At 42.9% G+C, this 17,673-nt stretch overlaps 1 protein-coding gene across 1 annotated transcript in view; it reads left to right on the top strand.

Annotated features, from left to right (window-relative positions):
* The window catches only part of ITPR2 (inositol 1,4,5-trisphosphate receptor type 2), a 243,595-nt gene that overhangs the window by 16,219 nt on the left and 209,703 nt on the right, over nucleotides 1–17,673 (top strand). The window contains exon 2 of the mRNA XM_059473401.1: nucleotides 12,600–12,670. Within this exon, the coding sequence (XP_059329384.1) occupies nucleotides 12,600–12,670 (71 nt within the window). The remainder of the gene's footprint in view (nucleotides 1–12,599; nucleotides 12,671–17,673) is intronic.

Here is a 17,673-nt window from a genome sequence, read left to right on the forward strand (position 1 = left end):
GGGAGGAAGCTTGGGAAAAGCATGTCTGTTTTAGCAGGAGGCCAGACCTTCTTCCACTTAGGCTGAAGCGTCTCAATGTCCTCTTAAACGGAAGTGTTAATCAAAATATAGCAGACTAATTGTTTATGTGAGTGGATGAGATTATCCCAGACAATGTGGTGCTGTTTGACTTGGAGAAGGAACTGTGTAACTGTATGCAAAGCTGCAGCACTCTGATAGACGATTGGCTTTTTGATTAGGTCATAAAATCTGGGGAGGTGATAAAAATGGAGCTGATTTTTGGGTGGGGTGCTCTGCTATCTTTTCAGATCAGCTTATAGCTGTGGAGTATTATTTACTATGCACAAGTGAATGGGGACTAGTAGCTGAGGCAGTGGGCAGGTTTTTAATCTTAATGTGCCAGGCAGCAGGTTAAGCTCTTGTGATAATGTGTCCGAGAGCTTTGTGGAGTGATAAGGAAAAGGTTAGAATAGTTTTACTGTGCTAAATATTATTGCACCGTGTTAGATTAGAACTCTTTAAATGAGGGTTGTTTGTACCAATTAGTTTAACTTGAAAGTAGATGTGAGCTTTGGTGTGCTTGTTTTTGTGTCCAGGTTCCCTTTGCAGGGAGAGTGTGCAGTAGTGGTTGCTCCTACAAAGTCTCTATGGGAACAGGGGTGTAATGAAAATAAATCTCAGGATGTCAGGCTTGCCTGTAATTGCATTTACGACCTTGCACTGACACAAGGAGATGGAATACACAAAACACCCTGAAAAGCACAATGCCTTCTTCCTGAGAAGAGCTGCTGAAATGTATCCCATTTACTCTGCTCTGGCCAGAGAGAGCTGACATCTCTAAAAAGGGAATCAGGTGGCTTTCAATTGCATTTCTGCATGGTCCCCACCATCCTGGTTGAGAGCTGGTCATGCAGGAGTAAGGAATAGTGGCTACTTAGTCCATCACCCATCACATTCTTGCTCCAGTTCCTTGTGGGAGCTGCATGGTTCTCTTCAAGCTGGGTAATTTATTTTCTCCTGTCATCCCTCATACTGTTTCTGTCCCCCTCACTCTGGCCTTGGAGCCCCGTGCCATCTCATTGCCAGCCTTTCCCACACCCCCTGTTGCTCGAGGGCACCAAGAACTCCTTGCAGGACAAGCTAAAGCCCCGCATGCTCAGCCAGGGCTCTGCTGTGTGTGCAGAGGAGCTGATCCCAAGGCTGTCCCTCTGCCATGCCTCCTGCCCAGCCCTCCAAGCAGTTGCTTGCCCAGTGCTCTGACAGGTCCTGCCGGTGAGCGGAGAAGGGGAAATGTTATTTTTTCTCATGTATACAATGAAAGGAAGCGCTGTAATAAATGGAGTGAGGTAAAAAGGCTTTCCCGGCACATTACCTTCTAACACTTCTTCATCCTGTTTCTCTGCTCCAGGTCCCACTCTGCTGTGGGCAGCAGGACTGAATTCCCCACAGCTGGCTCCTGCCTGCCCCCAGGGCCTGGCTTCCTCAGGCAGGGAAAGCCCTGCTTTGTCCTGTCAAGGGGATGAAGGATGTCTCTCCCTTGGAGCTGGGCAGAGGAGGGTCTCTTGCACCTCAGTGCACTGGAGCTGGTGTAGGGAAGTGCTATTTCATTGCTAATATAGCAAAAGGAATAACAAAGTCTCCAGAAATTATGTAAAAGACAAGAGAGGTGGGTGGGAGGGTGGAGAGAGGAAACACTTGGAGATGTCTGCAGTGCTTCCTGTTTGCTTCTGAAAATTATGAGTCAGATCCCCCAGAAACAAAAGAGAGGGGTTTGAAAAATGGTGAGATTTAAAAAAAAAGTAATCATGCGTGCATCTGTTCTCTTGGTCTTCTGGTTTTTGAGCTTTCAGAGCTGGAGACCATTTTTCACATTTTTCAGGGCAGTGGTGACAGCAAGGAACACACATTCTTTTCCAGTGAAAGTAGATGGATTTTAATATCTCTCAATGCAGCATCAGGAAGGAGACCAATAGAAAAGACACCAAAGATTGCATGGTCTGGAATAAAATTTGTGATAGCATCACAATTCTTCTAGAGTTGATTGCTTTGGCTTGGAGAGGTGTAACCCTGGTTTGGCTTTGGCTTGGTTAGATGTAACCCTGGAGCTGGTTTGCCTTTGCTTTCTGAGGTGTATACACTTTGGCACAGAAGGGAGAAGGTGCATTGTGTGTGCCCAGATTGTGTTTGATACTGATCCAGAGGGAAGAACCATGCTCCTTTTTCCCAGGTCAAACACAGTCTGCATCCTTAAAAGCCGTGGATGCTGTGGGATTTGTAGCATGAGTGCTGATAAGTGTATGTGTGTACAGCAGGATTGCACTTAAAAAGGAAAAATAAAGTGGATATCATTGTTCCACTTATCGTATCACCAAGTGCAGGCTTTTCTAGAAAACCTGATTTCTTTGTTTCGCTGCCAGTTAATTCCCAGTAAATATATGTAAGTGATAAAAGACTCCAGTTTTCCCAGTAGAAAGTGATTATTTGCAGGTGCTTTTCCTCCATTAAGGTGTCAGGATAAACTGTGTGAGGAGACCTGGAAGCATTTCCTTCAGCTGAAAAGAATGCTGCTGAACTGGAGGGCCTGAAGGTAGAAGGCCAAATTAATTTCTTTGTAACAGAGCTTGTTAAGACACACCTTAGAAGGTGATCTGACTGACAGGTGACAGCACAGCCAGAGTCAGAGCTCCTTGGTGCTCAGCAGAGTTATTACTGAGAGCTCAGGTGGACCCCAAAAAAGTTTGTATTAATAAATAAACACCTGCTCTTGTGTGCTCTGGGTGCTGAATGCAATAGCCTGTACTGCTGTAAGTGTTTTCTGGAGTCATTGTTGCCATTATGCTGTCCCCAAACCCTGTGCAGAGATGGGCCTGGAGGGGTCCTGGAAGTGCTCAGCCACCCTGGTTAGAATGCTGAGCTCTGCTGAGCAGATGTGAGGCTTTCTGTGCCTCAGAGCTGGGAGAGTCCTTGGGCATGTGAGATGGGCTGTTGTGAGTGTAGCCTCCTGGTGGGAGATGCCAGCCTGCCTCGTGGTTGGTTTGAGAAAGGTCTGAAACAGTTTTGAGATGTGAACCTGCTTGTGATGTCATTTTCCTGCTTTAAAATGATGGTCATGAAAAGTTCCCACAAGTAGAACAGGCTCACACCTGTCCCCTTGCACAGCGGTAACCGTTTTGCCACCCTGCTTGTGGCTGCTGTTTCGTGACTCTCCTACTTCCCAGCTCCTTCCACTGTGGCCAGAGCATTCCCCAGCATTTCCTCTCCAGGGTTCTGCTCTGAGCTCTATGTGGGACTCGCTCAAGCGAGTGTGTACAGGTCGGGGTAGGTGTGGCAAAGGGCCCCCAGAGCAGCTCCCAGCAACTGGGAAAGCAGCTCTGAGACAATCTGGAACAGCTCCCAAAATGATCTCTCCCCGTAGGAAACTGGCTCTTCTCAGTTTTAAAACAAGTAAATAAAGTCACTGTGATTTCTCACTGTTTTCTTTTTTTTTTTTGTTTTCAGTAATTTTTTTTAACTTGCTGCTGAAGAAAGAGAAGAGCAAAGAAAATGCAAAAATACCTGGGCAAGCTGCAAAAGTTTGTAAACATTTATTGTTGCAAAGTGAAAATAAAAATCATACAATCCTTTGTTGAGAGAGTTGGAGCACGTGTTGATGTGGAGGAGTTTCCTGTGCACAATTCTCATTGCCACCGGTGAGAGCTGGACACATCAAAGGGCGAGCAGACCTTGTTCAGGGAATTCCTGCCAGCCAAAGTCATTGTCCCCAGGGGCAGAAGGAAAGGCTGAAACCAGCAGCAGGATTTTGGGAGCTGGATTGCGTGCTGGCTACAAGCTTGTTGGTGGTTATGCTGCTCAACCTGAGAGCTGTCTCCTTTTATCTGACGGCAAAACAGGCAGCATTGTAATTCCAGAGCAAGGGGGTGGTCAGAAAAGGTTCATGTTCCCAGTGTAAAGCCCAGGTTTGCACCCAGTGCCAGGATATGGCACATCTCATGGAAAGGGGCTGTGGCTGGGGGAGCTCAGGATGTGTTGTATGAGTGTGCTTGGACAGTTTCTGTGGCTGCTGAAGAAAGGTGCACTAAAGGAGGGGTATAAAAAACACTGGGTCACGTACTGAGTTGCTGCAGAAAAGGGCTGTCTGACTAGTTTCAGTGGAATTGTATGTGTTCACACTAGCCTGGGACTTGTCCCCATTGTTCAGCTCTGAAATGAGGCGAGCCCTTTCTTTGTTTGGTACCCTGACATGTAACAGTGTTTGTAACAGGGAGGGTTTTGTTATCTGTATTGTCTGAAAAATTGGGTTTTTTTAATTAAGAAAAAAATAAGGCATGTATAATTTGCCTCTCCTGTGTAAAATAAGCACCTCAGAATGTGTAAAATGTCAGCACTTTGGTTGAGCAATGTTTTCCACTCACATTTTTACATAGTGTGACATGGGTTGGTCTGCTGGATTATTGTTGTTTGTGTTACAGAATGGAGAAAGAACTTGGATAGTTTTCCAGGATTTACATTCCAACCTGTGTTTGCTGGATTGATAGTTTTTTCATGTATATATTTTTGTATGCATTTGTTTGCCTGCATATATGTTGTCATTCTGGATGCTGAGGTTCATTATAGGCCCTACAGTAGCGTCTGGGGCTGGTTTGTTTGCTTAAACAACAATATTTTTACATTGTGCTATTTCAGCAAAGTTTCCTCATTTTCTTCCTTTGCTTATGCTTCCTTTCTACACTAAGTGTTGCCATTTTGATGAGTAGGTGTGACTGCCTTCATTACAGGGATGAAGTCACTTTTTGATCACTGGACAGATATTGGCATTTCTCAACTGTGTTTTTCTGGGTAAATCTCTCCATTTTCATTTAGTGCTGTTAGCAGTGAACAATCCAGCCTTTCTGACTCCTTTTATTAGCACATAGTTCTTCAAAGCAGTCCTTTCAAGTGGCCATTCACAAATACGGGCAAAGGTGAGAAAAAAACCTCATATTCTTCTGTTGTAAACTAGATGTAGAATTTCTTTTGATTTGGATTATTTTCCCTATGCTGCTGGCTTAGCTTTGTTGTCTGTGGCTGAATAGGTAACTCTGCAATGAGTTCTGCTTGGTTTTGGGAGCAGTGATGCTGTTACTAGGATCTCTTTTCTGAAGTCACTGTTTACCATGGAAAATTAAACTGCTCAGTCTGATAGGGACCAGTTAGTGAGCTGCATGCCTAAAAATTCACATAAAGATGCAAGGTTGCTTCTGACACCCTCATTTTTAGTTTACAGTGGTCCCAGTGTCAGTGTTTCTAATGTGTGTTAGGTTGATATACCTAATAATTCTACTTTATCTGTGCTTTCTTACATTGAGACAGCTGAGTTGCAGACCTGTTATGGGTGGTTGTAAAGTGTGAGCAAGCAGAGTTAAAGTCATGTGTGTAATCTTGATTTACATCTAAGTTTGGGCCAAATCCTGGGCTTGTTACAGTGCTTGCATTCCATATGTAGTTAGGTGGATTAAGTGGAAATGCTGCAGAGATTAGATTGCAATTAAATCTTTGATGAATGACCATCAGTGTGAGGTGCTGACACTGCTGGTTCTTTAAACTTCATCCCTCAGTGCAGTTCTGGGAAGCTGGGATGATGGGGGTGAAGTCCTGGCCTCAGAGACATCAGTGGAAATCTTGTCCATTCGAAGACAGCCAAGATTTCACCTAAAAGGAAAATGTTAGTTGTGAAAAAATTGTTCAGTCCTCCAGGTGATGTGCATTATTATTGGGTATGTGTTCTGCAAGCCACTAAAGAAAGCCTTCAGAAAGCTTTCCTAATACTTATTTTATAATTTCAGTTTTTTTAGCTTTAATACAAATATCACCCAAAAGGGGGGTTGCCTGTGGAAGGGTTTTCCAGTTAAATGCCTTTGGGCTGTCGTAACATCCTTGTATGATAGACTCTTACTTTTCATATAAAAAAAAAATTCAAAAAGAAACAAAGGAAGAAATCAACCATTTCCTTGGGTTTATGGGAATGTAATTTGTTTATCAAAGGCACTGAGACAGACTGAAGCCAAAACCTGCCTGGGAGCAGAGTGCCACTGTTGTAAGAGAAGTACAGCAGGACTGGGTGTGCCTGGGGAGGGAGCTGGGTGGGATAGGCTGGCACACCTCCTCCCATGGCCAGTTCCCCATGGAATCACAGAATATCCTGAGCTGGAAGGACCCACAAGGATCATTGAGTCCAACTCCTGGCCTTGCACAGCCTCAAGAATCACACCCTGTGCCTTAGAGCATTGTCCAAACACTTTTTGAGCTCTCTCAGCCTTCTGACTGTGACCAATTCCCAGTCCCTTTTTGACAGCAGAATATAAGTGTGCTTGGCACCACTGAGACTTACTTGATTTATGTTGTTTTGATGTGAGGATCTTGAAATTCTGTGCAAATGCTCATTTGATTGGCAAAAATCAGTATGTCCAAGTGTACGTCTGTACCATTTTCTTGGTGCATTAATGGCTTACCTATTACACAGGCCAAGAAAATTGCAAAACTGAGACTAAAATCTAAGGACCATGCTTTCTCCCTTCCTCTGCAACCTCCAAATAACATTTTATTCCTTTATTTATAACTTATTTTAGCTCTGTTCTTATAATTTAATGCGAATTGCACAATGTTTTAAATGTAAATATAGCTATAAAAAGGGATAAACAAGTTCTACCGAACAGAAGCTTTTGCAATCTAAAAGCATGATTGGATATAACACAATACAATAGAATAACAAAATGACATTTGGGATTTATAGCTGGATTACTTAATTGAGCAGAAAAACTTCTGCTTTTACTCCCTCCCCCTTGACATGCAAGCCTGCAGGTACAGTTACAAGAATATATGAATGCACTATCAGATAAGGGAAAAAACTTTAGGGCTAATTATTTATGCAGTTATTAGTGCAAACATGGAGCCGCCTGCTTGTTTGGTGGTGTTTTTGTTTTCCACTGTGGTGTTTTTGTTTCCCACTCTGTGCTTGGGATTGTGCTCTCTGCCCTTGTGTCTCCACACCGTTTGCTAATACAAAGTGACCCCACAAGCATTTTTGGGATGGTGGGAATGGCTGAATGTTCCTGCTCTGTGTAGCTCAGATAAAATGCATCCACACCTTGGTTTCACGCTAAAGGTTGTTAATGGTGAAATTTGTGTGCTGTTTTAGGCACCTTCAGGAGTTTGGAATGTTTTAGATGCATAGAATTTTGCTTTCCCAGTGTAAGGGTATTAATTAAACATCTCCTTTCAACCTGTTTTATGCTTTGTGTTTGTGGCAATTAAAATTTGTTCAGGAAGGAAAGTATAAAGTTCCTAAAGTTTGAGGCAGGCAGGAGCCAGAGTTTCTTGTGTCTGTGCTGCTGTACCTGACTGGTATGAAGTGAAGTTCTTAAAATATTGTGTTCTGCTGTCCTTCCATTTGTTGGAAAAGCTTTTTAGCATGGAATCTTCCTAAGTTGTACAGAGGTTTAGTAGCCCTTCTATAAGTGCAAGGAAGAGCCTTTTTATTTTCTGAGCTGGGATTTATGTAGGGGACCCTAAAAAATTTGAAAATATGATGGTGAAAAATTTGGTGTTGGAAAGAAACAGGAAAAAGGACACATTTCATGCAGGGTAGCTAAACATAGAGTTGTAAATAATTTGAAGCAGGACTGGTAGTCAGAAAGGAGTATGAACTCACATTTTTGGAAGGGTGAGGTAGAATGACTGTAAATTTTTGGCAGGAGACCACTTGAAGCACACAAGAAGTGGGCTGACCTAGATGCCTGATAAGAGGCTCAATGAAATGAAAAGTGGGTGGACTTGGAGAAGAACTGGGTGGATCTGATTGTTTTGGCACTTCGGTATTTGATGTTTGATTTCCAGGGCAGAAAAATTTTAATCACCTATTGTTCGTTATTGGTTGGTTTCTTGGTCGTATGACTCTCATCTCCCTTCCCGAGTGGGTGCTGGGATGTGTGGAGCTCAGGAGAGGCTTTGTGCTGCAGTTTGGGAGGAAAGAAGTGTCCTTCTTGGCAGGTGCTCTGGAGGAACAATTCTGTGGAGGAGGTTGTGTGAAGGGAAATCTGAGGAGCAAAGCGAGGGAGGCTTTGTGGGCCGCTCCTTTGTTCACGAGGGGATGTTGAGGTTATGTGGTTTTGGGATGGAACCTCAGCATTCTTTGTGAGCAAATGCGGTGCTGGGCTCCACTGGCAGTTAAAATGTCCAGCTTCTCTTGCTGATGCCTGTTACCAACTTTGCCCCTCTTCCTGCTGCTGCCCAGGCCTTGTGCTGCTCAAAAAGGCAGTGAAATTGTAATACCATTAAGAGAATAAAAGCTGAGCAATTTGAGTGTCTTGCATTGAAGACATTGCCTCTAAATTAGATTTTTCAGCTTTTTGAGGAGTAAAACATTCCATAGATGTTTAAATAGTACCAAATGTATAATAGACATCAGCAGCTGGGTCTTGTATTTTTAAACAAGTTATGCACACGTGCACTTCCACCTATGGGAGAGTCTGTGCTCATGTGTTTATTCACGTATTGTTGTACTTAATAATATTGGCTATGATTACTGGGTGGAAATCTCTGTTGGTAAGAGGAGACAAAATACATTTCAGGTGGTATTTTTGAAACTGAAGGTATAAAGCTAAGAAATAATATGTGGCTGCTTTCTTTGACAATCTAAAAAGCATCTTATGTTATGAAAGAGACCTAAAATTAATGAAACCCACCATAATTCCTTTCCCACTGTTTTCTTACATTGGTGTTTGTTCTTTGAGAATTCAACTGTATCTCAGTAGTAAATCTAAAATAACTCATCACTGGGAACAGTCCTTCTAGGATTACAGCTGTACAACTATTCCTTGACTCTTGCACTACATCTTCAAGTTCCTAGAAACCTTTTGTGTATTTACCTTTAGCCTGTGTTAGGTAATCAGGGGAGCTTGCAGGACACAGAGACTTACGGAGCATATATGATTCCTATCTATGAACTCAGGCACCATTAGACATTTCTGCCAACATACTTTGCTTATCAGTTATATTTCTGTTGCTCAGTCCTGCTCCTCCTCTGTGTTCTTCCTCCCATTTCAGCAGGGAAGAGGCAGCTTCAACTCCACCAGATGATGGGAGGAGAGGAAAAGAGGTGCAGAACTCTACAGGGTCATGCTCTGATGTCTTGACACCAAGCAGAGCTTTCTTCCTGTGCAGTGACCAAGCCCTGAACAGATTGGCCAGAGAGGGTGTGGAGTGTCCTCACTGGAGATCTTCCAGAGCTGCCTGGGCACAATCCTGTGCTCTGGAGTGGCCTTGCTGGAGCAGGGAGGTGGGACCAGCTGCCCCACTGTGGCTCCTTCCACCCTGACCCATCCTGGGTGATTTTGTGATGATAGCAGAGAGTTTAAACTGCCTTTACTTCCTCCCTGCCTCTGTGGAGAGGCACACCTTATCTGCTAGGCATTGCTTCAGGTAGCTCCAATTCTTGTTTAATGAGCCTTTGTACACTGTAGCTGTGTACACTTTTGTACATGTGAGGCCTTAATGGCTTAAACACCTGCTGGTCTGTGAGGTTGGCTGCCTGTGGCACAATGATGAGGAACTGCTCTTGCTTGCCCTGCAGTGAGTGGAAAAACTTCCACTGACTTCAGTGGGAGAATGCCTGGGCATCTGTGACAAGCAATCCCATGAGCATTGTTGCTTTCAGCCCCTAATTCTGCAATTACTGAATACAAAGGGCCATGTGTAAAGTCCAGGGCTGTAATTTCTGTTTTGGCTTTCCTGATGATTTATCTTAGGCACTGCCAAGGAACTGTAAAGCTTAATTACAGCAGTTACTTGGAGGGATTGTGCAAGCCCCAGGTATTTATTGTGTTCAGCGGAGAACTGGCTCAGCTAGAGATCATTTCATACATGTGCAGGGATCTCCTTTGTCATTTATGTACTGCCAACGTATGGAAAGCTGAAATACAGTTGTGTTGTATGTGTCAGGTGCTGAATGACAGCAGAGAGCACAAAGCAGTATTGTCTGTAGTCCAGCTGAAGAATTAAACCCCTTGAAGTTTGTTAAAGCTTCTCTGATAGTACCATGGTTAAGTGGCTTGAATATATGCACCATAATTTGGATCAGTGTTTACATAGCTTGCACATTTTATGGTATAATACAATAAATACGATACAATAAATTCTGCCTTTATCTGAAAAGCCTGGTCTGGTGCACTTTGGCCTCCTATTTAAACCTACTAGCAAGTGATCTTAAAACCTGCTGTGGTGTGGTCTGGCAGTCACTGCAGGTGCCCAGGACCTTTTGCAGCCAAGCCTGTTGTTTGGTTTCACTCATCTCAAATGGATTTGTTAGCAGGTTACAAAGGTTTTGAGTTGCTGCTTGTTTAAGGCAGCCACCTCGCAGGTGTCAGTAACAAACCAGCAGCTGCTTTTGGCTCGCTATAAAAGCGGGATTTGAATATTTTAAATTGTGTGTCAGAGGAAGTGGTCTGTGTTTGAAGAGCCTCTTGTGTTCCCCTCCACAGGGCGGGCTGAAGTCTTGCATCATGTGGAATGTGCAGCTCAGCTCTCCCTGTGGTACCGCAACAAGCACCTCCAGAGTAAACAAGGAGCTGTTAGCCTCCCTGAAGGTCATGCAGCTGGAATACAGGATGAATGGCATCATGGGCAAATGCTGGGGATTAAATTGTTCATTTAGTAACTGCTAAATAAACAAAGCAATACTTTCGTCAGATTTTTGTGCTGTGTTATAAGAAACAATGTGAGATTGTGAGAAGCTGGGGTGCTGAGCAGGGGCTTAGGAGGTGATGTTCCTGCTCTGTCATGCCACTGCCGTGGCACATGTCAATCAACCTTTCTGTGCTCTGATTTTGTGTCCATAGGATGAGAGCAGCACCAGCTCCTTTTTCCTTTGTCTTCTCTGATCTCTTTGGTTCCTGAATGCTTCCAAACTCATTTATGGTCCTTATCTTTGTGCCTTTAGAGAATGGTGAGCAGCAAGTGATTGCTATTAGTTGTTGGATGTCTGTTCTCTGCAAGGCCAGTGTGTTTGAGCACTGCAGCTGGCTGGCTCAGAGAATCTGCAGGATGTAATTTGTTTAGCTCAGCACCAACTCCTTGTTTTCTATCTGGCTTTTGCTACAGTGAAAGTTTTGCCATGGTGAAAGTTTTGCATTTCACCCACAGTTGTTGTCATGAGGGTGTACAAGTTGTCACCAGGGAACACAGGAGATTCCTTGTGAGTTATGGTTGACTTTTCAATATGCCTCCATCCTGACAGTGCTTAAGGTCAAATCTTATGGGTTCTTCCTTAAAAACCTTCCAGGGATTTTGTTGAGAGTGACTGTTGGCATGAAAACCCTTTGGCAAAGCTCCTGTTTAAGGTAATCCTTTCCAGTCAGCTCTCAGTGACTCCAGGTTTTAGGTGCTGTTTACAGGAAGATTTGGCCTATTAGAACATGGGCAGAATGCAGGATGCCTGCAAGACTCTTCCTGAGTCCTGCTTTCCAAACTTCACTCTGTTCTTGTTAAGCCTGGCCTAACCTAGACTGTGAAGAACACAACTCCCTGAGGCCCCCTGCTCGCTCCTGAAGCTGTTTCTTCAATTCCCCTTCCTCACTGAGACCATGTTTGCATCCAAGTCTGTAATGAGATTGGAACTGCTGACTTCCAAATTCTTTGTCATTTTTGCCTCTGGGAGCTGCAGCTACAGTGGAGACTTTGTCATCTTGCTAGAGGTAGAAAACTCGTGGGTGTGCTGGGGTATTGGCCCTGCTGTGCTTGTGGCTGGAGGCAAAGCTTTCCCCAGCTTGAGTCAAAGCTGAATGCATCCATTGTGAAACTTGGCTGAAGCCAATTTGTGCTTTTTATTTCAATTTCCAACAAAAATGCTGCTAAGAATGTTGCTGTGAAGTGGCAGGGCAGTAGTGTGTCCTTAAACATGATTTTCCTGAATAATTGTTTGAAATGGGCAAATTATTTACAGGATGCTTCCTGAAAGGAAGCTGAATTTATGTCTAGGAAGTTCTGAGATAAGTTTAACAATTCATATTTTAAATTTTATTGTTTATTTAACTTCTAAAATATTACAAGAAAAATATTAGATTTGTCAACTAGATTTTCTGCTGTGGACTAAAGAAATGCTTATTCATTTTAGCACAGGAAAATGTGGTCTTGGGAGTTTTGATCAGAGCCAAACCTTAATTCCACATGCCTCCTCAGAGGAAAAAAATGGGAAATGGTGAAGAAGAAAATCTGACAGCTGCAGAGAAAAAAAACTGTTTCTGATTGAGGGTTAATGGCTCAGATGAAGGAAAACACAAATTTTACATGGAACATCAAAGTATTTGGTTTGACAAAAGGGATTTAAATGAAGTGGGATCTGAAACACAGACCATAATTTAGTGCTGTAGAAGAAATCTCTTTCTGGAAGAAAAATGTAGACTTTCTTGGTTATGCTTAGTAACTGAATAACAGAGTTTCTAAGGTATTTTTTGTATTACACTGGAGAAATGTGGAAGCTTTTGGCTCTGTGGTGTGGCAGGCGTGTCTGTGCATTTATAAACGTTGATGGCATGTTTTAGTGAGTGTGGTAACTTCTGTTTTCCTAGGTTGGTGGATGACCGGTGCGTGGTCCAGCCAGAGGCCGGTGACCTTGCCAATCCTCCAAAGAAGTTCCGAGGTCAGTAACTGGGGATCATTTCTCTTTCATGACCAACTGGTGCTGTTCTGCCTCCTTGGGCACTTTTACTCTGGGACTTCCCAAAAGGTTTGTGGACCCAGGGACTGAGTTTCAAACTGGAACATGAATGGCAGATTTTGAGAACCAATTACAAAATTTGCAAAGGCACCAGAGGCAGGTGGAAAATGTGGGGGAAGGAGCTGAATTTTCCTGTAGTCCAAGAGTTACTTGCTTTGTGCTGCACATTGAACAATGATCCCCTGCCCTGTGACAAACTCTTAGCTCCAGCCCTGCTCTCGCTGTAAATGGGAAAGAAACTTGTGAGGTCCAAAGCTACTTGAGCTGATGAATTGTTTATTTTCTTTTCAAGATAAGATACCATTTTAAGGAGTACCCCCAAATATTTTGTCAGCTTTTTGTTTTGCTTTTGCTTAAAACAGTATGATTTTTTTCAGTTTGACCTTGTAGATTTGGATAATTCTGCTCTTTTGCTTATTGGAAAAAAATAAGAGTGTGCTGACAACTTGTAGTTTTTACTTCATGACTGCTAAAAAATACTCATAGCTGTGCCAGAGCAGAGCCTGATCCAGGCCTCTTTTGGTTTAAAAGGGCTTGGATTCACACTGGTTTTGAGATAAAGAGAGTATGATGTGCCTGATTTAGAGCAAGGGAAATTTCATGCCTGTTTGTATCTATTTTCAATGATCTTTAAGGTCCCTTCCAACCCAAACCATTCTATGATTGTCAGGGCTTCCACTGACATCTTACCCTTAGTATTTTATTTGCAGTGTTTATGTATATGCTACTATTGCAAAAAATAAAGCACTTAAAAACGTCAGGAGAGTGAAGTTCTACTTTCCCAGAGAGCTCAAGACTTTTTTTTCCATTATATATTCAGGAAACATCAGCAGTTGGTTCCAGTTCCAGCTGTGAGTGTTCAGCGCTCTGGCTGAAAGTGAGGATGCATACTTAGAAACTAACAAACAGTAATAAATTTCAGTCCCTGGTGTGACTGAATAACTTTAAAGCAGAGCTGAGGGTAGCATCCAGTGTGGCTTTCAGGATGCATAACTGTGATTTCACCCCCTCACTGCCTGCAAGTGACTCACAGTTTCCAGGTTGCACAAAATATCAGGTAGGGATTCTTTGGATGATATTTCTGTCACTGAACCATCCTGATGTGTTTCTGAAGTTGACCATATCCAGGTTTCTAGATGAGACCAAGGTCACTGAGGAAGATTTGTGATAGGATAATTGAATACCATTGAATACAACTAAGGATCTCAAAAAGACAACCATAATTCTTTCACTGTCTAGTGTTTGAAGGGGGCTTGATTTTATAACTTCAGTACATTAGAGTTATTTTCTTGCAGCTCTGTGTTGTTCATTTCTAACTTCAAAAGGCAAAGAAAGAAAAGTTGTTAGGTTTCTGTGTTGGTGATTTGGGCACTTTGATGCAGGGTGGAAGCTGACTGAGCTCCCAGCACTAATGATTTGCCATCAGTGGTGGCAGCACATGTGAAGCAGATGTCAGAGGGATACACTGACAAATGTACAGCTGTTTTCTGCTGCTGGGGAAGCTGAGGTCCTTTCTCATGAGTTACGTCCCAGCTTCTGTAGGGGAGTGGTTTCCATTAGTTGTGGAGAGTTTTGGCTCTGTCCCTTATTGTAACCTCTGTCTGTTGCTTGCATAACACATCCCTTTATCTCCGGTTGCCTCTGCTCCCTCTTCTCCACAGCATCAAACCTTTCCTTCTCTCTAACTCAGATCCTCCTCTTTTTGCAGATTCCATCCTTTCCCTCTCCCTCCCTGCCCCAAAACTTTTTATTAGCTACTCTCCTCCTGCCTGCTGCTGCTTAGCTCCTTTTGCAATCTTTCTTCCAGTCACTCATTAGCTCTCTCTTCTTTATAGTGCTCCATAGCTTAATTTTGGGACTGCTGACATGGTGGTAGCAAGCAAATGTGGATGAGCTGCAACACAGAATGATTTGGATTGGAAGGCACCTTAAAGCCCCTCTTATTCCAACCTCCTGCCATGAGCAAGAACACCTTGCACTATCCCAGGTTGTTCAGAGCCCTATCCAGCCTGGCCTTGGACACTGCCAGGGGTGGGGCAGCCACAGCTTCTCTGGACACCCTGTGCCAGGGCCTCACCACCCTCACAGGGCACAATTTCTTCCTTATATTCAATCTAAATGTAGCCTTTTTCAGTTTGAAACCATTCCCCCTTGTCCTGTCACTCCAGGTCCTTTTAAAAAGTCATTCTCCATCCTGCTTTCTTGTAAGCCCCCTGAAGGTACTGATCGGTGCTATAAGGTCTCTAACACCTGTAGGAAGGAGAAACTATATTAGTGAAAATATAATTGTCACATTAATTTATGCAACCCACCTTTCTATAAAAGCATGGCTATACTGTTAGGGGCATTGAATATCATACCAGTTTAAGTGTCCATAAGCAATGTGTGTTCAGGAGGATGGCTGCAGGAAAGATAAGCCTATCATCTGGATGTTTTCTCCTTCATCCTTTACGTCAAATTCCAAGTGTGAGATCAGCAGGAGCTTTGCTGAGAGCCCAGCAGAAACTTGCTGTCTAATTGACATTTAGTGTCTTGAACCTCAGAGGTGTCTCTGCCATGAGAGCAGCCAAAAGCACATCTCTGCTATGCTTTGCTAAATTTCTTAGCTCTGCTCAGAGCCCTGAGGCAAAAGAGTTTCTAAATATTGTTCTTATAATCAAGAATCTAAGCAAAATCCATATTTTTCTTCCCAAGAATCTTCTGGGAAATAGCTTTCAATTAAAGCAGTAAAGTTAACAAACCAAACAAAAACTGCTTTAAGTAGGTTCTTAACATGAAAGGAAGACTCAGGCATGAATGATTAATTGTATGATTAGACATAAGCAGCTGAAAATAACATCTAAGAACAGGATGAGTAGGGCCTCTTCACTAATAGGAACTGCTGTCTGCATGGTTTACAGTGTTTTTATCACTGATAGCTGAACTGGCGTTGATTTGAGGTTAGAGCACGACCTGGGAGTCAAAGAAGTATGAGAAAAACATGTTTCTAACAAGATGTTTAGATTTCAAGGGCCTACTCTGAAAATTAATATCAGAGAGGACTATGTTTGCTCTTTTTTGGTAATATTTTATCAACTCTTTCCCCAGTGGGAGGGACAAAAAAGAAAGATTGTGGTTTTGACTTGTATCTCCCCTACGGGGTTCACTCAGAGATCAAATCAAGGTACTGAGCTGTTGGCCTGAACTGAAAGCCTATGTAAAGAGATGTCCCAAAATAGCAGTTTCATTTTTGCTATATGTTTACTTTCTTTTTTTTTTTTGAGTGGGTGGTTGCTATTCTGGTTGTTTCAGAACATCCTGCAGCGTGGAGGGTTGTTAAGCTCAGGGAAGATGCGGTTGCTTCTCATTTTGTGTCCATATGAAGAAGCTGTGCTCCCCATTCCTGTCCCAGTCACGCTGGGATGAGCCTGGAGTGGCTCTGTGTTCACCAGGGTGCACATCCAGATTTGCATCATGGCAAAGGGTGGTGGAATTTGGGCCTACACGTTCCTGAAGCCTGGTGAAAAACCCCACAGAGCATTCACTGTATTGCATTGAAGGGACTGATCAAACCAGGTGCTTCATGTCTTAATTCCAGCTGAAGCTGGTGAGATCCAAAGCACTGAGTGTGGAGATGGAAACACAACCCAGCTGCAGGGCTGGGTTCACAGAGACTGGCAAGAACAGTGCCAGGAGTTGTGTGCCTCTGCAGAAAAGCCACATCATGAGCCACACAACTGCAGGTTTCCTTAGGCTGAGACCCCAAACACTCCAGCTTCATGCTCCTATCTCCAGTAGGAAACACTTTTGGCTTCCAAGGTGTAAAATAGCACAGATGAGACCTGCTTGTTGATCAAGGAAAAGGAGCATGAGTCTCATTCCTATTTTAATGTAAAATTACTTAAGTTTTTAAACTGGTCTAAACTTTCTTATTCCTAACTTGTATTACTTTGATTTCTTGAGGCTTCTGCAGTGAAAGTGATGCTGGTTCCCAAATACCTTCCTTTGCCTTTCAGGTTTTAGTCTGATCTAAGATTTTCCTGACATTGTTCTTTTTTCTTCTCTCCCTTCCATTACCTTTCTCTGCACTCTCTCCTTTCTTCCTCCCACCCTTTCCTCTTCCATCTGCCATTTTTCTTTTTATTTGCCCTCTACATAATTTTGGTTTATCCTTTTATTTTCTTCTTGCTTCTTCCATTTCCATAATTGCTTAAATTTCCTTCTCTTTCTTGTTGTACTGCCTAGGAAACTTCATTGCCTCACTCCTTGCTCCTCCACATTTTTCTCTTTTCATTTTCACACTAGTATTTTTTTACCTTTTTGTCCATTTTTTTCCCCCCAAAGCAAGTAGATTTGTACACACTGTGATTTTATAGCCCTGTCACTTCCACTTACCCATTTCTCTGGTTTTAGTGAAGCCATGTGATAATTTCTCTAGTTCTGCAAACCAAAGAAATATTCCATGATGGGCAAGCGTTGAATTTCTAACACTTAAAAAAAAAAAAAAACAAGCCCAAGAGAGGGCAGGGAGAGAAAGCATTGACAAATATTGTTCTAAACCATCTTTATCCAATATCAAGAAATATTTAAAGGACATAATAGGAATTATTTTCTTTTTCAGACTTCCTGAGTGAAGGTGCCATTTGCTTACCTTTGATATTCCCTCCTTAAATGTTTCTCTTCCTGAGGACTAATTATGTAAAACTCCATAAAGTAATGGATTGGGAACTAGGACTACCTGGGAATGTCTGGAGAAGTCAGAAGAGACATTCTGTCTCATGAGTGGGTTGCTAGACTGACCTCCAGGAGGGAATGGCTTTTTGATCTGCTTGTGGTGGAAAGTTGCTTTATAATCTTATGCCTCAGTTTCTCTTTTTTTTCCCTGTTTATTTGAACTGTAGCATCTCTAGGGCAGGCACTGTTCCACCTCCTCACAATGTTTAGGA

This window comes from Ammospiza nelsoni, chromosome 5 (genome assembly GCF_027579445.1).
Source record: "Ammospiza nelsoni isolate bAmmNel1 chromosome 5, bAmmNel1.pri, whole genome shotgun sequence".
Classification (NCBI taxonomy): domain Eukaryota; kingdom Metazoa; phylum Chordata; class Aves; order Passeriformes; family Passerellidae; genus Ammospiza; species Ammospiza nelsoni.